This window comes from Colletotrichum graminicola, assembly GCF_000149035.1.
Source record: "Colletotrichum graminicola M1.001 genomic scaffold supercont1.21, whole genome shotgun sequence".
NCBI classification, from domain to species: Eukaryota; Fungi; Ascomycota; class Sordariomycetes; order Glomerellales; family Glomerellaceae; genus Colletotrichum; species Colletotrichum graminicola.
The window spans coordinates 416,611-441,621 of NW_007361025.1; the positions used below are offsets into that span (position 1 = coordinate 416,611).

At 50.4% G+C, this 25,011-nt stretch overlaps 6 protein-coding genes across 6 annotated transcripts; 3 read left to right on the plus strand and 3 right to left on the minus strand.

The window, feature by feature from the left end:
• Positions 1–68: 68 nt before the first annotated feature.
• GLRG_05984 (uncharacterized protein) lies at positions 69–647 on the plus strand (the record flags this gene model as incomplete). Its single annotated transcript, XM_008096669.1, has 1 exon — positions 69–647. One exon carries the CDS (start codon positions 69–71, stop codon positions 645–647), a length of 579 nt encoding a protein of 192 aa, XP_008094860.1.
• A 746-nt stretch (positions 648–1,393) lies between these two features.
• On the minus strand, positions 1,394–2,277 carry GLRG_05985 (endo-1,4-beta-xylanase B; the record flags this gene model as incomplete). The annotated part of the gene is made up of 2 exons (XM_008096670.1): positions 1,394–2,081; positions 2,165–2,277. 2 exons carry the CDS (start codon positions 2,275–2,277, stop codon positions 1,394–1,396), a joined length of 801 nt encoding a protein of 266 aa, XP_008094861.1.
• Positions 2,278–10,119: 7,842 nt separating this feature from the next.
• Positions 10,120–11,775, plus strand: GLRG_05986 (chitin recognition protein; the record flags this gene model as incomplete). Its single annotated transcript, XM_008096671.1, has 4 exons — positions 10,120–10,215; positions 10,276–10,720; positions 10,781–11,319; positions 11,371–11,775. 4 exons carry the CDS (start codon positions 10,120–10,122, stop codon positions 11,773–11,775), a joined length of 1,485 nt encoding a protein of 494 aa, XP_008094862.1.
• A 3,330-nt stretch (positions 11,776–15,105) lies between these two features.
• Positions 15,106–16,760, plus strand: GLRG_05987 (uncharacterized protein; the record flags this gene model as incomplete). Its single annotated transcript, XM_008096672.1, has 5 exons — positions 15,106–15,371; positions 15,440–15,462; positions 15,519–15,538; positions 15,588–15,976; positions 16,079–16,760. The coding sequence occupies 5 exons, from the start codon at positions 15,106–15,108 to the stop codon at positions 16,758–16,760; spliced, it is 1,380 nt and encodes a 459-aa protein (XP_008094863.1).
• A 2,006-nt stretch (positions 16,761–18,766) lies between these two features.
• On the minus strand, positions 18,767–19,364 carry GLRG_05988 (uncharacterized protein; the record flags this gene model as incomplete). The annotated part of the gene is made up of 2 exons (XM_008096673.1): positions 18,767–19,090; positions 19,233–19,364. 2 exons carry the CDS (start codon positions 19,362–19,364, stop codon positions 18,767–18,769), a joined length of 456 nt encoding a protein of 151 aa, XP_008094864.1.
• Positions 19,365–23,279: 3,915 nt separating this feature from the next.
• On the minus strand, positions 23,280–24,759 carry GLRG_05989 (transglutaminase-like superfamily protein; the record flags this gene model as incomplete). The annotated part of the gene is made up of 2 exons (XM_008096674.1): positions 23,280–24,147; positions 24,218–24,759. The coding sequence occupies 2 exons, from the start codon at positions 24,757–24,759 to the stop codon at positions 23,280–23,282; spliced, it is 1,410 nt and encodes a 469-aa protein (XP_008094865.1).
• Between the last annotated feature and the right edge of the window lie 252 nt (positions 24,760–25,011).

Sequence of the window (25,011 nt, forward strand, 5' to 3'; positions counted from 1 at the left end):
GGGAAAGACTCGCTCGCTCAAGAATCAGTCCACGACTCGTGCGCTGGTCCGGCGGCAGATCCGGAAACATGACACCTCACCAGTATCAGGCCGACTCCAAGCTCGTCGGGGAAAAGTACGAGATCAGAAGCCACAAAGTCAGCGGCGAGTACCTCGACGTCTACGTCGTCGCCGACGAGCGCGGCACCTGCTTCGAGGCGCAGGCCTTCGCGCCCGTGGCGGAGATGCCGCGGGAGCGGGAGGGCCTCCGGCAGGCGCGGCGGCGGCGCATGCGACGCATCTGCGGGTCGCCGAACTTCGCGGACGAGTTCGAGCACGGCGGCCGCCGGTTCCTGGTGTCGAGGGTGGAGAGGAGCGGTAAGGAGTGGCCGCACCTGCAGGGCCTGTGTCAGGGCCGGCGGACGTGCGCAGAGCGGGAGGTCCTGCCACGGGAGCAGGGGGCCATCTGCGGAGAGCAGCAGGGGGGGTACGAGTGTCGGGCTCCGGCTGAAGAGGCGTTGAATCAACAACAGCGACGGTCAAGCTATGCGGAGGCGGCTGTGTCGAACAAAGCAGAGCTTTCGGGGGGTATAGATGCACATCCGACGAGGAAACGTATGTGCCTTACCTTGGGAAGTCTCACAGGGTTCAAGAGATATACAGTATAGGACGGGGCAGAACGGCATCGTGTTGTTCCACCTCATGGTGTTCTAATCGTGCAACATGAAGGTTGCCTTCTTTGACTCGCAATTTTTGTTGGTTGTTTGGTCTGTCTAACAAAAGGATGTACTTACCCTCCTAATGCATTCATTCCCTGGAGGGTATCTCACCGACGGTGACTGGAGCCGGCGGGTTGAGAGGAGAGGCCCGGCGAATGAAGACTCCGGACGGCGAGACAGCCGGCTTGTCAGTGCGCGGGTAGCGGATCTGGGCGAGTTTTTTTTTTCTCCCAAGAGTACCATAGCGCAAGCCACATCGCATGCAACATGTATATGTCTGCGTTTTGGCAAACCAGCCGTGCTCCTGGATTTGTATACAATATGCCTGTCTGTGGTACCACGTGTAGATACTCATTGTACCAGTCAGCATATCGTGTACAGGCAAACAAGCTGCAAGTCAATGATCATCAAGGAGAAGTCGGCAATAAGAATGGGTAATTTCATGTGTCCAAGATACGTGTGAACAACACCGAAACAGCGGTCGAAACTCAGCAGAGTCGTAAGAGCAAAACCCGGATGGAAGGCGCTTGCACCAGATAGCTGGCCATTTTATTGATTCGTAACAATAGCCTCTGCTCAGCCTAAAATAGACACGATGAGGTTCTTGTTGCGCCCAACCTTTGATCAGTCGACAGGGGCTGCACAATAGCCTTGAACGGCTAACAAACTGATACCGGACAGCTTTCGAGGCGAGTCTAAATTGAATACTCGAGGAAACGCTCAAGCTCGGGCGTCCAGCTTCGCTGAGGATCATCAAGAGCCAGACCAAGCCCATGCGGCCCATCTGGAAGGATCAGCACCTGAGCCGGCCGACTGTGTGCTGCCATGGCCTCGGCGAAGAGGAGAGTGTTTTGCACGGGAACCACGTCGTCGTCGGCCGTATGGAACAGAAACGTGGGAGGCGTCGTCGCGGAGACGCGGTTCTGCGCCGACAGTTCGTGTTCCAGCTCGGCGCTTGCGTTGGCGCCGATGAGGTTGTCGCGCGAGCCTATGTGGGTGTAGTTCCCTTCGAGGGTGATGACCGGGTAGGCGAGGATGCCAAAGTCGAGACGGGCGTCCGGGTTGGTCAGGGTCACCGCGGCGAGGTGGCCGCCCGCCGAGAAGCCCCAGATGCCGAGCTTGGTGGTGCGGTTCTGCCCGCGGATGTAGCTCAGGGAGTCGAGCGCCTCGTCCTGGGGCTTCGGGTAGATGGGCGGGGTCGCGTTCGAGGCCGTGGTGTAATCGAGGACCCAGGCGTCAATGCCTAAGCTGTTTAGGAGCTTCGCTGGGGCGTACCCCTCCTTATCAATGGCTACAACAGCGTATCCGCCTCCAGGACACACGAGAACACCGGTGCCCGTCGAGTTCGCCGCCGGGAAGTATGTAATCTGAGCCGTATCGAGCCTACGATAACAGTCAGGGTTCCATGACTCTCCTACCAGTTCGCCACGAAGCCTCGTCGGGCCTGGGCGCTTGGAACTTCTCACCTCTTCACAATTTGATGAGGGGATCCATTAGAAACCACGTTATTGGCTTCATATGGGACAGCGGGCACTCCTTGAAGGAGGAAGCCTGCGGCTAGTGCTAGTATAGACTTCATCGTGTCTCTTGAAGCCCGGTTCAGATCTTAATGGGGGTAATAAACGTTGAGGTTGGTAACTCCCACAGTCTCGATGCTGTCTGGGCTACTTATAAGACCAGAAACTGCCGGCTTCATGACGACATACCCGCAGCCGGCTTTACTTATCCATTGCAGCGTAGCATCGCTCCAGAGCATATATTTACCCGGCCCTCAATCGCCACTCCAGTTGACCGATGCATAGCTTGGCAGATTCCTGTACCCCATCCTGGAAAAAGACGGGGATGCCGTTGCTTAATCGGTAAGCTTGATAAAATCCACCAATAAGAGCGGAATGCTATGTATCTAGCAGTTGGCACCTAGCCATTGACTCGTCGAGAATCCGACGATGGTGGAGAGTGCATTGTGCTCGTGACCAAGAATTTGGGTAAAGGTAACAATAGTAAATGGGCACTGCGACCCCAGCAAAACTAATGGTGTAAACAGAGGTCAGTCACCTGTTTACAAGATCTTTACCAAAGGAAGGCAAGGTGCAAACCTTGTTTTTCCCAATGATACCGTTCTTCGTACAAATTATGAATAACGGCACTGGTTAAAGTAGTTTCATGAATCCTTCGAAGCATGTTTTAATCTCTCATTTCTCATCATACATTACCATGAGTATCTGTTGGCCGGGTATAAACCACCCTTTTGCTCCACTACTGTAATCATATTGATTGACCATCGTCTGTAATATGTCGACACAACAATACTTGTATCAGCCAGGAGGACACTGCACATGGAAGGCTCTTTGCAACGTGACGTCGTACGCGACGTTTACGACGACTTTACCCTTACCAGGCTGCGAAGCCTTTGAAACAACGGGGATGGCCCGAACGCGGCTTATGCCAGGGCTGTACGTGTTTATCCAGGGTCCTTCGCGATTGACGGTGTCGTTGCCGTCTTAGTCAGTTGGCTGGTCCTACGAGGCTCTGCTAGCTCGTCTGGACGTATTATCTTAACACGTTCTCTTCACTTAAATTTCGCTGGGTGGGACTGCGAGTGTTTTGAGCGGACTCGGAACCATGCATCTAGCCTGATCTATGTATTCTGTCATCATTTGTTATCAAGTCAAGGGTACGGTAGTTTGCAGCGTTCGCATTGCTTCAGATAAGCGTATGCACACAATTAAACCAGCTGCCTAATAGCGTAAGATTGGCAGCATACCTCCGAATGATATCAACTCGCAGACCGAACGGTCTTGGCGTACAGCGGTTTTTGGCAGGCAATATAGCAGTCTAATGTGATAGCCAAGATACCACGCCGGACGTGAAATTAAGTGGATATATGCAGCGAGCGTAGCATACTAAATAAGTGTTGCAAGCCGCTGCAATTGTCGTGTTACCGATAACTGTATCGAAAGATGCAATTACGTGCCTTTGCCATTATGTCCACCATGGATATTTTAAATATGGGCTTGTCTCCCTTAATATTACCGATTGAAATTGTTCTCACTTGGTTGGCTGGGTATGTGTATCCTGGAGAAGTCAGCTCAGGGTATCACTGACCTGCAAGCAAGTGGAGTTGTTGCCCAAAAACAGATTGAACGCTGGGACTGGTTTAGGACGGCTACTGGACTGATATAAACACTGCTGTCTTGACTCTTGGAACTTTCCCTAGCCTTGGTTTTGCTTAGTTGATGGAGGCTTTGAGGGCGACCCGACGATGTCGAAACAAGCATAGCGACGCCCGCTGAGTAGCGCATCTTGTATAATAGCCATGGTCTCAGGGAATTCCGCGGAAGACCGGTAGGTTTGTATCTCCATGTATATGAAGTTGAACAACCACAACTCACGAGTTGTAGCAGCGAGCCCGGGGTTGAACTGCTGGCAGTTACCGCAAACCAAACAACAACACCACCCTCGCCCAATCCTTCCATCGAAGATAACACACCCCTAGCAGACGCCATAGACAACACAAGGAGTGTGTCAAGTTTTAGGGCAGAATATTTCGCCAACAGAGGCCTCTTAGCAGGATAGTTTCCCCAAATCAGATGCGACGCGAATAGCAATCAGAGCATGTGGTTATCAAAGAGAAGCCGTGCGCTCATAATCAAGATTAGCATCTGTCAAATCCGCAAAAGAGTACCCAAGCGCCCGTTTTGTTACTTTTGCTGGATTTGTTGCCTACCTATATACCCTGGCACATTTGACACACCCCCCAGCCCTAAGTGCGTTTAAAGCTTAGAGCTGTTTTTATGCCAGGGGGCTATCAACCGTCGTTCTTTCAAATCAAAGCAGTCACCATAGGTTATAAGGGGGCAGTTCTCATAAGCGGATTCATTGCATGCCTTATTGACTATACTAAGGATCGAACGCAGGACCTTTGGGTCTAGGATCGGCGGAGTGGAGCTCAAGACCACTAACGCTAATCAGACTGTTAATTGTCAAATCCGCAAAAGAGTACCCAAGCGCCCGTTTTGTTACTTTTGCTGGATTTGTTGCCTACCTATATACCCTGGCACATTTGACAGCATCATTAGTACCATCTTAATCACAAACCTTGTTATAGTAATATTTACCTACTTAAGTTATAGCAGCAAGAACAAGGTAGGACTTATCTACTATAGCAACTGCTTAACAGTAAAAAAGGTTAATTAATAGCTACATCTGCTCATTAACCTTCTAGGCACAGGGACGCTGTCTGCTTCTAACTTCTACATACAGCTACAAGCCGCTCCTACTCGCAAAAATGTCAATACTACGCACAAAAAGGGCAAATAGCTAGATATTAGCATACCCAGTCTTCATAATCCAAGGTACCTTAATAACTAGCAGCAAGCTTCTTAGATATTACTAGCCCTCACCTTTATACCACTACATCTACTATAAGGGACTTAACATTATCTCCCTATAAAGAAGCCACTAGGCTAACAAGTCGTTATTAGCTATAACTTAGCACTTTTCTAGTCACTATTATCACATAACTCCCCCACCCTATATCCGAACCACCCCCGCATCCGAACCACCCGAAATTCCCACATTTCCCCTCCTTTATTAACACTACTACCTTTTTTAAACTATCATAACAATTACTATTTATTACTAAATAACGCCATTTTTTTAGGATACCTTCTTTAAACTATTATAAAGTAATATTCTAAAGATAAGCTCTAACAGGCCCTCCTAGATATGCAGTCTAGGCAGTATAGCCTCTAGGCTGTTACTTATAGATAGGGTATACTATATGTAACACTTTAGTATTAATACTTTAGTAAGTAAAGCAGGAATACTGCCTTTAAAGATAGGCAGCACTTATCCTAGGCCTAGAAGGATAATCTAGCTGCCTATATTACCCTTTAATAGTCCCTTAGTAGATATATTAACTATTAATAAGTAAAAGGCCTAGTAAAGTATATAATAGGTAATAGGTATCCTCTTATAAGGAGGAAATAAATAGCCTAATTTATATAGTAAAATCTATTTATTAGAACCCTTTAATCTAGAGTAATTAATACCTAGTAATAGGCAGCCTATTCCCCTAAGGTTATCTAGGATTTCTTCTATTACTTTAGTAGTATCCTTACTATCTAAAGGATTTATTTATTTAATAGATAGAATATAGATAAGACTAGTATTATAGAGGGTAAAAGGGGTAATAGGCTAGTGCTAGGCTCTAAGGTATTATAATATATCTAGAAAAAGCAGCTAGGATCCTAAGTATAGGTATCTATTATTAAGTGTATATCTACTACTAGTAGCTCCTTACCCCCCTTAGTTATATATAAAAGTAAATTACTTTAAGCCTAGTAGTTCTTATCTAACCTTAATATATATAAGCTATAGTAATTTATAGTAACTAATAATAGCTAGATAACTAATAATACTACCCTTAAATAGCTAAAAAAGGTTTTTATCTTATATACTAAGCCTGCCTAGCTAGAGGAGGCTAGACTACTAGTTCTTAATAGGTATTATAGCTATATAACTATTAATTTTATATAGTAATACTAGTAGTATAATATATATCTACTATTTTTACTACTATACGCCTTTACTATCCTCTAGCCTCTAGATATAGCTATCTTTAGCCTATTAAAGTAGGCCTATTATAAGGAGGTTAGATATCTAGATAACTAGGTTATAGATTTAACTATTACTAGTAAAAAGGTATTCTTAAAGTGTTATTTTAAGGCCTATAAGGTATTTATTATATTTATTAATATTAGCAGTAGCTAGAGGTTATTTAGATTATAGCCTATATATATAAGACGCCCCTTATCTAACTTAATAGTAACTAAGGCCTATTAGATTATCTAGGCCAGCTAGCAGTTAAGTTAGCCTAGTAGCTAGCAGTAGGATAAAGCTAAATCTATTATCCTATAGTTAACCCCTTATTAATCTACTAATCTATAGTATTAACTATACTAGTTAACCTAGCTAGCTAAAGATAGGCTAGATACCTATACTATTTGTTACCTATCTAGAAAGATATAAAAGGGCTATAATAAGCAGGTATCTAGAGCAGCCCTTCTAGAAAGGCAGGTTAACTTATTACAGGCCTAGTTAGATAATATATAGTTACGTAAGAGGAAAAAGGTCTGCCTATCGCCTAACAGCACCTTTGCTACTATAGAGGATATAATCTGGGCCTAAAGTCTGGATTCTGGTAATATAGATAGTCCGGATGAATCTAGGGCATCCGAATTGCCCAGCGAGGCCAAAAGTTGCATATAGGTGGGCGGCAGAGATAGTGAAATAAGTGGTGATAGTGGTGGCAATGGTGGTGATGATGGTGGTTCGGATGTGGGGGTGGTTCGGATATAGGGTGGGGGAGTTAACTACACAGTAGCAGTTGTTAAAGACTCTTTTCTAAACAGCAGTTCTTAGGACCTTAAAACAGCTAAAAGCAATTATACTAGAAACTAGAGGTAAAACAATACTTATGTTAACAAGCTAAACGTAGATTACAAAACAGTTATCTAAGGCATATAGCACGCTACGCTAATATATAAGAAACTAAATACTTCTACTTACTTTAACCTCTATAATAATTATTAGAAGCCTTAAGGAAACATAATAATACTAGCTAGGAATAAGTTAGTGCAGATCACGCTAGATAACAGCCTGCTAATATATGTCTCCATTATCCCACGTTTAGATAACTAGACAAAGAACATATAAGCGCTTAGAAATAGTAGTAGCAATTTTCTAGCTAAGTTACCACTAAAACCTATAACTAAATAGCTTCTTAGGCCTAAATAATACAAGGTTTCTCAGTATCTTGTCTAACCGCTAGCAAGTCTTAGCATAAAGTGCTAGTTTAAATACTTACTACTAATTATGTTTATAATTATCCTTATAAATCTAATTAAAGTCCTTATTATGCTATTAATATAGATAGCTAGGAGAAAGTAAGTGTAAAAACAGCAGGATAAGGCCTAAGAAGTGTTATATACTCTAGGTAATGTAACTACTTCCTTTATAAGAGAGCCCTACAGCTAGACTATTAATATAGGCCTTATAACAAAGTACAACTTTCTAGCTATAAGTAGATAGTTCAGGAGGCGCACTCCTTTAATATCCTAAAAGAGTCCACACAGTGTACGAGTTCCACTAGCGCCTCATACCTTCAAGACCAAGGCTAATCAGTAGAGATTAGCAGCAAGTCTTCTACAATAGGTAGTACTACTTTTAATGTATAATCACCTAGTTATCTATTCCTTCTAGCACTTAGCTGATCTCGCTATAGGTGTTTAATTATAGTTATTATTCCAGTTGCCCTCCTTTTCCAGTCTTTTGTAAGTTTACAGCTTCAGAAAATTAAATTCAGTATCCTAGAGCTGTGGAAGCTTGGCTTTAGAGAGTTGACGCCTGTTACCTATCTATACATCAACATGCCTCGCGCGGATCCGGTAGGGCTGATTGCCAACGTTATCCTGGTTAATATGCCTCAACTAGTTCTCTCAGTACTGTATGTGCTCTACAACACAATGCTCAGTACCTTTCTAGTGCAAAGAGAATTCAGCCGACTGTGTGAATACAAATACCGGAAGCCCCTGCGTGTTTCGGAGCCCGTAGGAATTCAGAGATCGAGTTATTTCATCTCGCTCCCTCTGCGATATAGAATTCCCTTATCCGCCAGCTCGGCATTGCTGCATTGGTTGGTCTCGCAGAACATCTTACATTCGATCGTCAATGTTCGAGGAAGTCTCATCAAGCTGGTATTCAGATTAGCACACCGCTGGCTGAAGGTGCAAGGCTCATGCATACACTAGCCAAATCGTCGACTTCAACGTTGGCAGAAACATTCACTGACGCATTCAAAATTTCGAATGCCGGTGGTGTGGTTTCCAAGTTGAATGTTGGTGCCGAGGCCTGGGCCTGCGGACTGGTCGATGAATATGCCATTTCCTAGTTCTGCCGTTGAGACTTTGCGAATAACGTTGACCAAAAGAAAATATGGGAACTGTGGTATTTATTGCCGAAGTACGGCCTTACATTGTCGCTTCTGGTCATTTGGGGGCTGATAAGAAGAGCATTTCGGGCCGGAGACTAGCCCGTTGTTGGTGCAGTGACCGACAGGTGTACTATCGCATGATTTCTACGGTTCCGCTGCTTTGCATTTTATAAGAAACTGGAACTTATCAACGACTTCTCGGTAGGTTATCGACAGAGCAACTTCCCAATATGTACGGTGGTGCAGTTGACAATCCACTGGGCACCAACAGCACTTTCGTATTCGACAAAATGTCATGCAAGCCAGGGTAAACGAAACCTCGGCACATGAAGTGTTTGCTTCCTCATGTCTTGGCACATTGGCAAAAGAGACAACGGTATCGTGCTTTGAGGGGCCAACCTCCTGGTCTCTAAACCTACGAACTTGGCAATAGTCCTGGCAATGAGGATTAATAGAACGCATAGAACTGTATGGTCTATGTAATCAATCCATTTCTCGCTTCTCCTCTAGAAACAATGGCAGATGTTATAGGTTGAAATTCAGGTGGGAAGTTGGGGGCTTTTTATATAAGTCTTCGAGCTTGATCAAGAGTGGACGGATCCGCGGCCGGGTGGATGGCAGCACCGATCGGCAGCGGCTTCGGCGACCGGGACCCGCCGAAACTACCGAACGGCACGGCCTTACACTACGGCCCTTTGGCCTGTCTTGAAGTAAATAAAACGATACGATGCAAGCCAGCGCCCTTTCAATCTTTCCATCTTAATTCAGATTCAGGACCGATCTTCGTCGATAAATTCCCAACGCGTGTGGCGATAAAGAAAACCCCCAGCCTCCTTATACCCCTCTGCCCTCATCGACTTCAGTGGCAGGCTGAGTCAAGGGGGCATCGGCCGCCCTGCAGAAAGTAGGGAACGTGACCGAGATAGTTAGCACTGGCGGCCCCATTCGTATTGAGAGCGGAGTCTTTAACGGCAATAATATTGATTCAGAACCCCCCGACTATGTCTTCAGCATTTCTTTTCTAGCACTTGCGATGGTGGCAGGGCCGCAGGAAGCGGGGCAATCGCGATGAAGGGGTTGCGATCGCATCTTAAATGACCCGGCAGAATTGTATCATTCAGCGGCTATTTAGAGAAGCAGTTCCCAGAAGGTATCGATGCTGAGGAGGATAAACCAAATCCTCTTTGCCTCTTGAATCGCCCTACTTCCTTGCCTCCGCCATCGTCGTTGGATCTCAAACCCGCGTCTCAGGTCTCCTGGGCACCTTCTCGGATTTCTAGCTTTCAGAACGTCATCAAAATTGTATCCGGTCCCGAAAGTTTTGTCTGGTGTAGCATATACTGTTCTAAAGGGGCTCGTTTAGTTTTCATCTTCTTCTCGTCCTACCTTTGCCAAGTTTCGTGTACCCAGATACTTGCAGTCACAATGAGGCCTTACTTTCCACTCGCCATTCTAGGCATTGTGGTCTCGGTTTCCGGAGCTTTCAGCCCAACATCGAAGAACAATGTGGTTGTCTACTATGTAAGGTCACGGTTTTGAGTCGTCCAATGCGAACCGAAAGCAGAGCTGACTGTGTCATAGGGACAAGGTCCGAATCAGGTTGACCTACTTTACCACTGCCAGCAACCAGAAATTGACGTGATCATACTTTCGTTTGTTCATCTTTTTCCAGCGCAAGCGAACGGCTACCCGGGAACGAACTTTGGAAACCGGTGCGGTGATCAAGTCTACCCAGGCCCTGGCAACGATCCGTCAAAAAATCAGCTGAAATTGAATTGCCCAACCCTCAATGCTCAAATTCCTGTGTGTCAGCAACAGTATGGCAAGAAGATATTGTTGTCTCTTGGAGGCGGGGTCACAACCTACCAGCTCACAGGAAAAGCCGAAGGCGAGCTCCTGGCGACATACCTGTGGAAGATGTTCGGCCCCAGAGACCCTAGTTGGACCGGGCCTCGCCCCTTTGACAACAACGGACAGGCTGTTGAAGTTGACGGTTTTGACATGGACATTGAACATCCATCAACAGGTAAGTCTCGAAATACTGATTTCCATTGTGATGACTGCGAGCTGATGCCACGGCCAACAGACAACTCCGCTGGCTACATCGCCCTCGTCAGTCTCTTACGAACTTTTTACGCATCAGCGACGAAGCCATACTACTTGACCGGCGCTCCCCAGTGTATTGTGCCGGACGCCAGCATGGCGGCCATGATATCTAGCGTCAAGTTCGACATGATCTTTGTCCAGTTTTACAATACTCCTAGCTGCTCAGCCGCCACCTGGGTCTCGAGCAACCCGTCCTATGTTCCTGGCCAATCCTTTCAGGGGGGTGGGTTTACTTTTGACTCATGGGTTCAATGGCTATCAAACACGCCGAGTCGGGATGCAAAGGTGTTTATCACATTGCCTGGTTCGCCCGACGCTGCCAATCCAGGGAACTATATAACCCATGACCAAGCCAAGAACCTCATCAACGCATATTATTGCCGGCCGTCCTTCGGAGGTGTTGCCGTATGGGAAGCGACGCGAGGAGCCAGTAATCCATACAACGGCAAATCTTTCCAGGCCACAATGAAATTGTGGCTTCAGGGAGCTGCGGAAGACGCGCGGCTAGCAAGCTGTCAAGTGAGTTTGTGAGTGGAAAAAAGTAGTGGTCGCCAGCTGACATTTAAGCAGGCCCCGGTGGCATCGTCGTTGCCATCATCTGTGCAGCCGACCCAGCCAACCAGCTCGGCCCGGCCCAGTCCGAGCCCCAACCCTCCCAATCCTGGCCAGCCCGGCGCTTGCGGGGCCGGAGTGGGGCCTTGTGGAAGTGGATTTTGCTGCAGTGCATACGGCTATTGCGGAACGACGACTGAGTACTGCGGCACAGGGTGTCAACCAGCCTTCGGCACATGCGCGACCGGAGGCGGAAGCGGAGGCTCAGGACTACCGACATCAACCAACGGATCGTGCGGCGCCGGAAAGGCGACGTGCAAGGGCAACGGCATCTATCAATGCTGCAGCCAGTGGGGTTTCTGTGGAAACTCCAACGGGTATTGTGGTGCCGGTTGCCAGTCCGGATTTGGTATTTGTAGTTGATGGACGACTGGGACAGTTGGTGTAGCAGAGTACATGTGATGTCGGTGTCTGTACATGAACGCATATGGAGGATTAATGTAGGTATTACGAGAAGACGACAATGATGAATGGCGACGAATGAAACGTTGTATTTCCCATAGTCGGTCACGGTATCCTGGCGTTGTGACGAAGCTCATAAGCAGCCACCAAGAGACACGCCTAGGCCCGGTTCATGTTTTCCCTTTTTTCTTTCTCTTTGATTTCTTCTTTGGAAACCTCGACATTGCCATCACACCACCTCGACTGATATGTCCCACAATGTTCTAACTGTTCTTGGTTGAGCAGGTACCCACAGTTCCCTCGTTCATACATATAACTTTCTCAACAACTTATACGATCCTCTATTTGATATATCACACTGTTGCATGCAAATCACTCAAACTCTGTGAAGAGGGCGAGGCTTGAGCTGAACCTTGTCCTATCCAGGAACGCCGTTTTCGGATAAAACCCGCATCAAAACACGTCAATGGGGTTTATTACCTAAAGATGGCTGAAATTCATTCCCGAACCAGTGAGGCCTAGCACAGGTATCGCTCAACGACATGAGCGCACCTTTGCACGGGCACACCGGAGTGGACGCCGGTAGTTGTTAATCATTCGATTGGCTTGGGCGACTTGGCCAAATCCCGTTGTGCTTGCCATCCATCAGACCAAACAAAACACGACACCGGCGGGGGTTAAACAAAGCTTGATCCAATACCTCGCTCAAGGCCGTTTCTCCATATATTCCAGTCTGAGTTTACCCCATAAGCATGCCAGAAGAAACTCTCTTTTGGTCCCTTTACTGGCTTGACCTTCGGCAAATGTCTTGTGAGGTTGCATCTAAAGCCTCGGTCCCAATCCACTTTAGGGACAAGCAGGTTTTTGTGCGCTATCTACCTTATCCGACACCTGGCCACCCCCCGCAAGATGGTGTGATCGAAACGCACTATCATGGGATTCACGACCTTCCGAATAGGCTTTACCGGAGGCTCATGTCCTTTCGTTGAAGGCCTCGAGTCCGTTGAATCATCCACGGCCTGCAGCCTGTAGGTATGCCGATCGGTGTCTCCGGTATGGTACCCAGCACCATCAATCCGAGGTTTGGACCACGGGCCGAGCCTAGAATGCAGATGACAAATGGTGAAATCTCGCTGCATCCTAAAACTCGAGCCTCGGGATGATTAAAAGACAGCATGCTAGAATACAAGTCCTCGAGAAAGGTTTGTCTACCGGCCTGCTTTCCGTCGGATACTCCGCGTGGACATACCCCCGCGGCGTCGGCCGCCCACCACCCCTCTACGGGATTCCGGCGTCGTGGCAAGTCCGCGGATGTCAATGACACCGCCTTTGTTCGTCTCTGAGGACGATCCCTGACATGGGAAGATGACTCAGAAAACACAACTGTTTCTGACTCTGGCAATGCGCTGACGCCCGGCAGTTTGGCCTGCACAGACATGCCTTCTATAACTGTGAACGGATAGGAACGCACGTCGTGGAGCCACATGCCAGGACAACGCCATTGTGCAGCGCTGGGAAGCTGCCGAGGTCTGCTGGCGTCTCGGATGATCATTGGGCCGCGGTTGTTGGTCTACTTCCGTTGATCCTGGTTCAACAAAGTGTTCGAGAATTGAAATTTTGGGTTGTCGTCTAACCTAGATCGAGCCCTTGGGTCACATTGCGACAAACATCAATCTGGCTTACCGTGACCTTTCGCAAACTGTACTGGCACCGGGCCCAAATCTGGTGCAAAGAGTTTCAATCTCAGTCTGGCCGGAGAAAATGGTACGGCAAGTCCCATATTAAGCCCACGAATGTCCCTGCGAGGCGAGATACGGGAACATCACAACCCATTGGCGTTGGGCTACAGGAAAACAAAGTGTTTTTCTTACGGGGCGAGTCTGGCAAAGCCAACCGACTCAACACAATCGGTATTACAGCTTCTCGATGCCCTTACTCAGCCCTGGCCGAGACACCCCCTCCAGCCATCGGAAATAGGACGGGCTCGAGAGGGTTTTATACGGAGGGAAGCTCCGGCGTCGAATGAAGGTTTCGACCGAAGCTTCAGGAAACTTAACGGTGTCCCAAGAGCAAAGTGGCCATCCGGTTTGGTTGTTCTATTGGTCAGGACTACTGCCGGGAGACAGACATCTCCAACCTTGAGTTGCACGTGCCACATGCGTAAACTCAGTCGGCATCGGAATGACGTCCGCGAAAGGATGTAGTCGATCGCCCCTCGCCCTCTCCGATGCTGGTTTCTGCCCCAGGTAAAAGAAAACTTTGAGCGGCGAAAATATTGCCTCGTTGAGCTGCTCAGATAGCCGCCTTCACCTCCACTATCGCCTTTCCCATGTGGTTCAGTGATGGGCATCTGCACTCTATAGCACTTTGTAGTTTTAATATCGAACTTTTCCATCTGCCAAGCTGTCTACTATCCCGCGCTGCAGCTAGCTATGGGCCATTCTCTATAATTTATCAGCAGCGTTTCCCGCTCCGGAAACCGTCACCTGCTGTTGCGAATGCTATACGGTTAAAGTGACGACAAGCCGACAGGCAAATACCCAGAAGCCCCTGGTTCTCATCCCTCAGCCGGAGAGCCTGCGCCGCTAAGTGACTTCCAACCTGCCTCCGTTTGGCCCAAGTGAGCGGCGCAGCAAGGACGACGAAGCCGCCGTCTGGCAGCAGGGCCCTGGAATCCCTGCCGCGGCAGAAGCCCGGTTTTCTTCTTCCTAAGTGTTCTAGGTTGGGCTCCCGAAGAGCACGCCCACGCCGGTGGGATGCGGATTCTGCGCGCACCGCTTCCCTGACTCGATCGTGAAACACGACGTCCTGGGCAGAGGGGGCGCGGCCCGAACACTCAAAAGCTAATATGGGTTGACATGTTGGCCACCCAAAGCATATGCCTTCAAAAGACACGGCGCCGCGACTTCGGCAAAAGTCTCCTCTTGCGCTCGTCTGTTCGCTGTTTTTACTTGAGGACCGACAGCAAATAACCTCCTGTTCCAGATCTTCCCGACAACAAATTGAGGCTCTAATACATGGTAAACAGCTCGACTGTCTGTTTCCCCATTGATCCCTCGATTTCCTGTTGCGGACGTGTATGCCTTTTTGTGTTTGCTCGCCATCAACCATGCTTCTCTTTTCGTACGTATTGCATTTCGTCCGCTCCACCCTCCCCGTTCCAGCTCTGCACCCGTATTGGTTCAAACAATGGCTGACTTAAATCCTTTCTTTGTGTGATGAAGAACTTGACAGAATAACCTGTAGGACACTCCAGCCTCTTGCCTGCTATGAGGTTCTGGCAGGTTCATCATGAGCAACCTTCTTTCCCCGCACTTCAAGCTCGAAGAAGTCTCTGAAAATGACATTGTCATTGCATCGCTGGCCTGGGGCTTCACCCTCGGGTTCGGCTGGCTCACAGTATGGACGGCCATCAAGCAGACGACCGCCATGTATAAGCGCCAAGGCAGACGCATGCACCGGAATGCCTATATCTGGATGATCTGGTTAGAGATTATCGTGTGTGCAATTTTTAGCGTTATATGCTGGCTGTATCTAAGAGGCATCATACCACCAAGGTAAGGCCCACTGCGCATCTCGGATCTGAACGACACGAACATTTTGTGCTAATCAAACAAAATCACAGCTTTGAATTCTATTTTAGCATATGTATGTTCAATTCCAAGCTCTCCTACCATCGTCACAATTTGCGCTAACATCTAAAGTGACGACATGGGCTCTCCAGGTTCGGACATCCCGCATGTTGCTGTTGGTGATCAATTTCCTGACTGAAGCAGGTCCAATTTTTGCTACAAATTATCATAAACCGCTGTGCCATTCTACTCGACAATCCGAAACACTCCTTGAGGCTCAAGGTCGGCGTCGCCGTGCTCATCACCGCCGTCAATATTTCAGTCTACAACATATGGATCCCAGCTCGGCTGCAAACATCAGACCGATACATCAAAATCAACGACTGGTGGGACCGCTGCGAAAAGATCATTTATCTCATTGTTGACGGGGCGCTCAACATTTATTTCGTCCGCATCGTCCAGAAGAACCTGGTTACTCATGGCCTCACCAAGTACAAGCGACTGACGCGATTTAACATGTTCATCATCGGCTTCTCGCTAAGCATGGACGTGCTCATCATTGCCATGATGAGCCTCAAAAATACATTCGTGTAAGTGGTTTCCCTACGGAACTATTTTCTTTTCTGATCCGACGATATCTCTACCGTGGCATCAAGACCCCGTCACACAACTAGCTAACACATTGAATACAGATACATGCAGTTCCATCCCCTAGCCTATATGGTCAAGCTCAAGATTGAGATGTCGATGGCCGAGCTCATTGGTAAAGTCGCCAGTAAACGCGACCTTAGCGTATTATCCGCGCAGAACTTTGAAGCTAGCCGCGGTTCTTATCAGCCTTCAGAATACAGCTTGCCATCACCCAGCTATCCGAGAGGGCAGCAATTCGGTAACATTGATGTTACGCTCAACAGCATTGACAGGAACCCGGTCGAACTCACCATGCCTTGTACAAGGGCACCAAAGCTTCGAGGTGCAAACGTGGCGGCCGTCAGCTCAGGCCCCAGCGACCGAAGGGCTTCGGTCACTGCGTCCACCATGACCGAGGATGGACAGCCCAGGATGGCGATATACCGGACGAGGGAGGTGGTTGTCGAAGTAGAGGCAGTACGTGATGAGGGGCACCAAGCCACGACAAGCCAGACCAGCCAGGCAGGCTTGGACGACGCGCACAAGACGAATAAGCACGAAGACGACTCTTACGTCAAGAACCTCGGTACCGTCCAAAAATCGTTGGCGCTGCCAGAATACCATGCCCCATGGGCCACACAAGAATTCTGCCCAAAGATCTGGGACGGGACGAATTATGACGAAGACCCCAACCTGCCGACGTCGGCTGCGAAGGTCGACGCGCAGTGGCAAAACAGGCCGTGAACAATTTTCACATTCCCACCAAGGGGCTGACAGAATGGAGAAAGGCAAGAGAACGAGTGGGCGGGATCCGATGAGATGTCGTCTCAGCAGTGGGAGTGCTCGGGCCGAGGCCCACAATATGGCTAGACGGGGACGAGCGGGTGTAACGGGGCAAGGCTCGGACGAGGCGATGAAGACACACTGCGCGTCAGGCCGTCGCGGAATCGCTCAGTGGGAAATAAGTCCTGAACTGAGGCGCTCCCCGTTGCGCTACGACATTCTCTGCCGTCTTGGCTTCACAATTCCAACCCCCCTCTGCTTTACGGTTGCCGAACTCGACGATTAAGGGCTAATAGCCGGGCTTATACCGTGCTCTCTGGAACCACCCATATGCTCGCCGTTCTCCCCTCTTCATGTAGGCCTCGGATACCTCCCTCCCATGTTCTCCAGGTCGATCGGGGGCAGATATCTTGCGCCGCATTCCACACATGAACAGGAACGATTGCAACATGGCACTCGCCCTACTTTCTAGCTGTGCCGGGAGCGGGCATATCGACCACAAGGTTCCGGACCACGCTTATGTCAGAAGAAAATCTGTTATCTCGACGCGTTCGAGATCAGGATAACTCCTGAAATACAATATTGTGAGGCTATATCGGAGGTGGGAGGGCCGAGAAAGACATTCAAGTGTCAAGTTGCACCCCCAATTGCGATACAAGCTACGGATTTATGGATACTTCATTAGAGCGTGGCATTTAATGGCGGGTGAGCCTACAAACTTCTTATGAGGCTAACCCAGCTTGTTCTCCTTTAATGATTATAGCAGGAGCGAGCTCTTTTTGAGTCTATTAGGAATACCCCTGAGCTACATAGCCATTACAAATAGGTATCCTTATTGAAATGAGACCTGTTTCTGGTACCCTCATCCATGACAATGACTGTTACAACAATCGCTTTACAAGATGTTTAATCCGATAAGCTACTGGTATGAACAAGGTACACCGGCGCTTATCCAGAGTGTATCAGCCCCTCTGCATCGGAGATGTTGGCTGATGCTACATATTTCGACTGATCAAAGGCTTCTTCTCTTGGTTCAAATACTTGGGAGACAGACGAATAATCACGCTTGTGACGGCCCGTTTCTCGAGAGTAAATATCATGTGGCTCGGATGTCTTTGAGTTGCAAGTTACACATGCATTTTGTGGGGACTAATACTAAGACTGATGGGACAAACCGACCTTTCTGATCTATTTGGCTCTCTGAGTATGCTCTGTGGTAACCATTCCCTTTCCGATACCTCTGTTTCGTTACAGCAGACCGAGCCAATTGCTAAGGAAGATGGACATCCCACCGTTCCAAGCAGCCATGGGAATGTATTTTAAGTCGGGCGCGTTACCGAATATTTTCATACTATACTAGACCTACGAAAGATGGTGGTCATTCCGATGACAGGACTTACTGACAATATAAATCCTCGTTCGACCTCAACCGAATCCTACGTCAGTAGCTGAGCCAGCCATAGGGAGCTGCCAAAAGCGATGCTTCCATGACATAGTCCGGACGGAGTTACATGCTCCTATCAGATATCCGGCCCACACTGCCCCGTCGCATGATCAATATCGTAAGCTGCATGCTGCTCATTAGTGAAGTCACAACTTCGTCGTATTATAATGGCATGCAGATGGCTGTATAGAATGGTTGCGTGGCCCGAAATTCGCTCGGGCCCATTGGGGCTACAGTCTAGGGTAAGGGGCCTAAAAACAAAAGAAAAACTGGTATGAGGAATGAGTGATGTCTGGTATTACTGTGGCTATACATCTTTGCTTTTCTTGCTTAAGCAATATGAGCGCTTGATTTCCAATACTTGGGAAGAGCCTCATACGACCCGTTGCGTCCTGGCGGCTACGCATGCTGAGGTGGTTACGCGACTTGGAAATGACTACATATGTACCTATTGAGCAAGACAGATTTCAAGAAGGAAGTTTTCCCCCGTCGACGCAGTTCCCGTGAAGCCCAACCCTCAAGCTCATCGGGACCTTGACGACGGCGGCGGGCTCCGCAAAGCTCCTCGTGTCGACGACGTGCAGCTCGCTCGACATGGTGGCGGGCGAGGACGCGGTAATCGATGCGGGGGAACTCGACGTCGTGGTCGAGGATCGTGGCGGGCGGGGGGATCGAGCGAGGCGGTGTGGGGGTCGATGTCGTGCGGGCCCGGCGTGCTGCCCGCGGCGTCGGGCCACCAGAAGAAGGCATTCTTGTCGATTAGCGGCAGGTCGAATACGATGAGGCCCTCTGGGGTCTCGTAGGCGTTGGTGGTGTGGCCGGGGAAGGCGTTTGACACGCAGGACCACTGGGGATGGGGGCCACCAGGCACCAAACGTCATATGAGTTCCGGCGCGCCTCCAACAGTGTAAACCGACCGGTGATTCGATCAAATTTCTCTCGACGTAATCAGAAGACAAACAGTGGCCGGGAAGACGGGGCAGACGTACGGGGTCGTCCTCGATGAAGGGCGGGAACTGCGGGTCGGGCATAACCCGGTAGAACGTGCCGTCCAGCTCGGCGGGGAGGGAGCCGACCATCTCCAGATTGCGAACCTCGCCCTCGAAGCGGCACGGTTTCATGAAGCCCAGAGCTGGGGCCGGTACGGAAAGGATTTGCGCGGGCCGCGGAAGTGGCAGACCATTTGCGAGTGGTTCCGGGCCACGCAGAGGATGTGTATATATATGTGTGTGTGTGTGGGTATCACGTTGACTCGTGCCGACAGATGTGAAGCCCGCGATGGGCAAAACTAAACGAAGGCGGGAGAGAGCCAAGTTAGTTAGAGCCAGTAGGCCCGGGCAGCTACTTTGATCTGGGATGGATGGGGATAAGATGAAATATTGTTTCTTGTCTGTAGACGATGGGGAGGAGAATGGATAGATATCCTTGGCCTCAGGCTTCTCCTGGCTGGTTGGTTGGGGAAACACGCGGGTGAAAGTAATCCACAACAGCGTATCTTGGGAACGTCTGCCCAAACGGGTGTTGGGACCAAGGAGCCAAGATTAATGGATTGTAACCATGATTTGAATCTGAAGCTGTTTGTGCCAAGTAGAGATGGTTTCCCACGTCTGACTGTTGACGAGCTATTTCGTCACATGTGGGTAACACGATTTTTATAATATACAGGTTTGGGATATTGTATGGCATATCCAGGCTTAACAATCATATCGGGCTAGTCTCCTTCTACGAACATGGAAATCGAGGTAATGGGTTGCTTGAAATGATGTATGAATTGGTTCAAGACACGGATCTGACAACAAAACAGCCAACAACTTGTGGCTGTGGTCGATTCACTGTGAGAGAGGGTTTCCCGTTTGCTATACCCACTCGTATTCTGACCTTGAAGCCACATTTGATAACCCTGGTCGAAATGCAAAGAACAGTCTTGTAAATCCTCTTCCAAAACACAGTACAGCTCGCAGGGGCGTCTTCCGCACAGTCGGAACAGTCTCGTCAGCCCGACGCCCCATGAGCGTCAGGATGAAATGCTCCTCGAGTAATATAATAGGTCATCACTCAAGAAAACGAAATGGAGGGAAAAGAGAGAGAGAGAGAGACAGAGGATACAGGAACAGATCGTCCGCACTCGTCTGATGATAACAGCCTGTATAGATCGGCACGATCGTCCATTCCGGCCCACCTCCCTCCCCCCTTTCACCTCCCGCAATCGGACTAATTGGACTCCGGCCCCCGCCCCGGCCTGTCCGCCGTTACCCACCCCGCCATAGCTCGCAGGTCGCCGCCGCCGCCACCTAACCCCGCAGACCGATCACACGTCCTCGCACGAGCGTATCCCGCCATCTCGGACCTCATATCTGGCCCGGTCGGCGCTTCTCTGGCGATCGAGAGAGGGGCGGCTCAAAACCCTGGCAGTCGGGTCAGAAGTCGAGGATATACCGACTGGAACTCTGTGATGAATCGCAGCGTTTGGTCATTTGAGAGTGAAGTACGGAACAGTATGTCCTATCAAGAACCTATGTATGGACCGGAGAAGTGGTGGAAATACATATTCCAAGCGGTCCGTGCGGGTGGTACGCCACATCTGTGGCGGCTGCCACTGGTACTAGCCACACGAAGCTATTCCAGCTTCGCGACAGACTCATTTTTGTTTCATTTGTTTTGTTTTGTTTTATTTTTTATGTTTGAGTGGCTGCCCCTGGATGGGGGGAAGATTCTCCCCTATGACCGACAGTTTCATCTCTCTCTCTTTCTCTCTCTCTGTGTGTGTGTTGCGTCTCTCTCTCCTGTTCTATTCTGCGGTTCCAGTTCATCGGCAATTCGGCCAGGCTTGGCACTTGGCGCATTCATTTCACCCTCTCAGGACCACCGGCCCAAAGCATTGCCAGCCAACCCGCTACGCACGCAGCGATCCACCCCCCTCTTTTTGCCCTTTTCTTCTTCCACTTGTCTGTCCAGCCTGGTTTCGGGTAATGCCCGTGGAATACGGAGTAATTTGAGAAGCATCATGATCATTCGTCCCCCCCTCCGCTTGTTACCTTTTTCTTCTTTCCCCCCCTACCAACATCGAAACCGTGTGTGTTTCTTGGCTTCTCCCGTTCCAGTTCCTCTTTGGATAGGGCTGGGCTGTAATGTGATGAATGAACCAACCCGCCCTTCCTACTCCCGATGGGGGCTGGCTTGCGTGGACAAACATGCACGACGTTGAAAAGCCGCAAGCCACGGACTCGTAGTGACACACCCAGATCTTTCTCAGTCTACAACAGTCACTACCGGTAATGTAATATGTGTTCCGGCAGAGGGCACCTCTACCCCCACCTCCGTGCAGTTGCACCGCCGGAATGCCAAGGCGCCAACCCGGCGCCGAACACCCATCAGTCTTTGTCGACTTCACCTCACTCTTCACAGTCCAGTTTCTCGTACCTAGTCCTGTCTGATGATGCGCCGAGCCTCTCCTATGCGACCTGAGCCATCCCCCGTTCTCCTCGTAAGTAAAAGGGGTGCTTTGACCAAGCAGGCCAGCCTTGCCTAGCCTAGCCTTCCCGCAGTGCTCTGAACCCTTGCCTTGCTAACCCAGTTTACCGAGAAAGGCGCGCCCCTCCACAGAGCAAAAAGGACATTTCCGAGAGACATATGGACGATCCCAGGCTGGAAAACGATATACAAAACCCTTGTCTGCCCCATTGAACCACCGACCACCGACCACCACCCCCACCGGGCCAACAATCCAAGCTGCGTAATTCACATCAGCCAAGAAAGGCAGTCAAGGCGTACTTGGTAAAAAAAAAAAACCCCATCTGTGGGTAATCTCGTTCCAACCCCCGCCGGCTTCCCGGGCGTTAACTTCCCGCGGAGCCGCGGCTGGCTGGACCACCGCCGCCGCCGTCACCACCCCCGCCCGGGGTTTAACCGACTTTGAAGTGCCCTCGTCGTCATATTTGCTCACTCACTGACGTTGAGGCGATGGCTCTCACCCAGGTCGCCCATCATCACAAAATTATCACCATGCATGAGCAGAGTCGAGCGTCAAGCGTGACAGTTTAAACGGTTGGGTTGGAATTGCTTCTAATCCTGCCTGTGCCGACATTGGCTTCCTCAAGCTAGCCGGTCCGAGGCCCTCGTCTCCGTCCTCTTATCGGAAGACCACACACGAGGGCGCGAATCCTGTGCAAATCAAGACTTTTACAGTCGTCAAATCCACTCGACCAGATACGAAAAAAAAGGTCCCTCTCTGGTGCCTTCCATCGCTCATGCAAAACCAAAAGACTTCGACATGCAACACATTCCAGCATACATGCGAAGCTTGACGGAACGCCTACTCCCACCCCCGCCAAGACTAGAGCTCGGCGGGTGGGTGAGCCATCAATGTCATTCGGCCCGAACCCCCGGTCGCCGGCTTTCCTCTTCCCTTGCGGCCCCGTGTAGCCCACGGGGCACGTTGTGTATGAAAGTAACCAGGCAAGCCCTGCCTTCCCCGTAGTTGCGCCTCTTGTACCGCCGGCATTCGGCGAATATCCGACGCGGCATTTTTGAAAACAAAGAAAATGGATGAGAAAAAAAAAAAGATGGTGGTGGTAGTTACAGTCCGTACTCCGAACCCGAGTGACCCGTGCGGTATCAAGAGACTGAAGATAACAGTATAGATTCGGCGGAAGAGTTAGTTTGGGTGAATATGCAGGGACGGGGAGCGCCCATCTATGATGCTGGTTGTCCCCCCCCCCCTCTCTCCATGTGTCGGATCGAGGTAAATTAGACATGGAAAATATTATCATTGCCTTGATTGACGGTGCACTTGTCGTGCGCAAAACAAAAAGCAGCTGCACCACCACATGTGGCAAGCGAACTGGCCACGACCTCGAGGCCGAGGAGAAGGGGGGCCCTGGCATCTACTGGGTATCTTGAAAAAAGTAGTAGATATTGCCAAGGCACGGAAGAAATGGCCTCGGGTCGGCGAGATGATGAGGGAGGGGTGAGGGGGGCAAGGTGAATCGGCCGCCGAACTCGTTGTGAAAGTGAAGACGAGCACATGCCTCTTAACTTCAAGGCAGGTCACGGCGGTGGTTCGGGTCATGTGGGGGGAACTGGTGGTGCCTCGCGTTGGCTTGCGCGGCCATGTACTCGGCGGATCCCGTCTGGCGACCGGGTTGCTCAGCAGGCAGCTTGGTGTCCTCGCGTCTTCTGGGCGGGGCTACGGCGGGCGGCGCACTGCTGGACGGGCTGGGCATGCCGGGAACAAGATCGGTGACGGCCTGGGCAATCGAATTGATGACGTATCCACGAAGCTCGCGGTCTTCGCGACTGTCCTCCTTCTCGAGTCGGAACCTTTCGTCCTTGTTCATGTTGCTGCGCCGGATGCCCCTGATCTCGTTCAGGATGTAGAGCAAGACTTCCTCGGGGCAACGGTTGCGCTCGGCGGCGAAGTCGCTCTTGCGGACGTATCGCCGGGTGACATCGGTGGCGCCGTCGATGGAAAAGGCGATGCAGTACGACATCTTCTTGCCCCAGCCCTCGGTGTAGAGGCGGGGGTTATCCCATGCTTCCTCACAGGCGTCGACGTGAACCCAGCGTTTCTGGTGCTCCGAGTAGACCTCGGTCCAGACGTGGTCTTCAGCATTCCACACCCAACGAACCCTGCCTCCGACGGCACGGCAGAGCATACTGAAGCAATTGGCCCATTCGCCAACACGTCCTCGACGGGTGTGGATGAGTCGCCACACGTCGCCGTACCGCGGGAACCGTTCGTAAGCGCCGCAGTCGCCGGCCGAGCAGCGGTAGAGCTCGACGCGGAGTGCGCCGCAAGCGCTCTCATCGGGCGTGGGGGGCGTCATGCCTTGGGCGATTGTGGGCGAAAGGCAGACGGGGCACGGAGGGTTGTTGATCCAGGTGAAGAAGGATCGCTTGAACCATCTGAACATGGTTCGTCAGGACGGAACTCTTTTACCTCGCAGGCAGGGGACAGTGGAAAAGCGGAACTCACCTCAAGAGCGCCCGGATGACGCAGTCTTGGTAGCCCCAAGTGGCTTTGCGTCCATCTCCCATGCTTTCGGCCTCGGCCTGCATGACTTGACATTCCTCCTCGGCCTCGCCGTATATCCGGTCGAGTGGTATACATTGCAGGGCCTCGTCCAGCAACCCGGGGTTCTCGTACTTGGTTGGAGTCAGGGAGAGGCTGATCAAGAGGTTGCGGAATTTTTGCGAGTCGCGGTCGTTGGCGGCGGGAGGGGTGGGGATCTTGGGCAGGTGACGGGAGTACGCGGGTGGTGTCGGCGGCACAGGTGTTGAGCCGTGTGATGTCGAAGGGCGACCGGGGCCGGGTGAGGCCAGACCACGGAGGTTGGTACTACTTGTGCTTTCCCTGGGCTGGGGGCTATTTTGGCGAGAGGATGTTCGGAGGTCGTTCATGCGCTTGTCACGGAGGAGCGACTCGAATTTTACTCTCAGGTCGCGAGCCCATTCTTCGCCATACTCCCCGTCACCGTTAGGGGGGCCTTGGCCCGGCGGGTAGCCGTGACCATCCATTTCACTGTCGTTGACGATTCTTTTTTTCCCCTCCTGCGTCGTCGTCGTCGTCGTCGTCGTCGTCGATGATGATGAGATGAATGTCAAGGTCGGGTATGTCGCAAGGAGTGGCGAGTAGGTAGGTATTAGACAGAACGCTCGCGTTGGGCGCAAGTTGCTGAAGAGTTGTATGCTGGTATGAAGACGGCGGTGCGAGTTGGTTTTGTGGGTGAAGGAAAGTACCAGTCGTCGTAGTAGTCGTCGTCGTCAGCG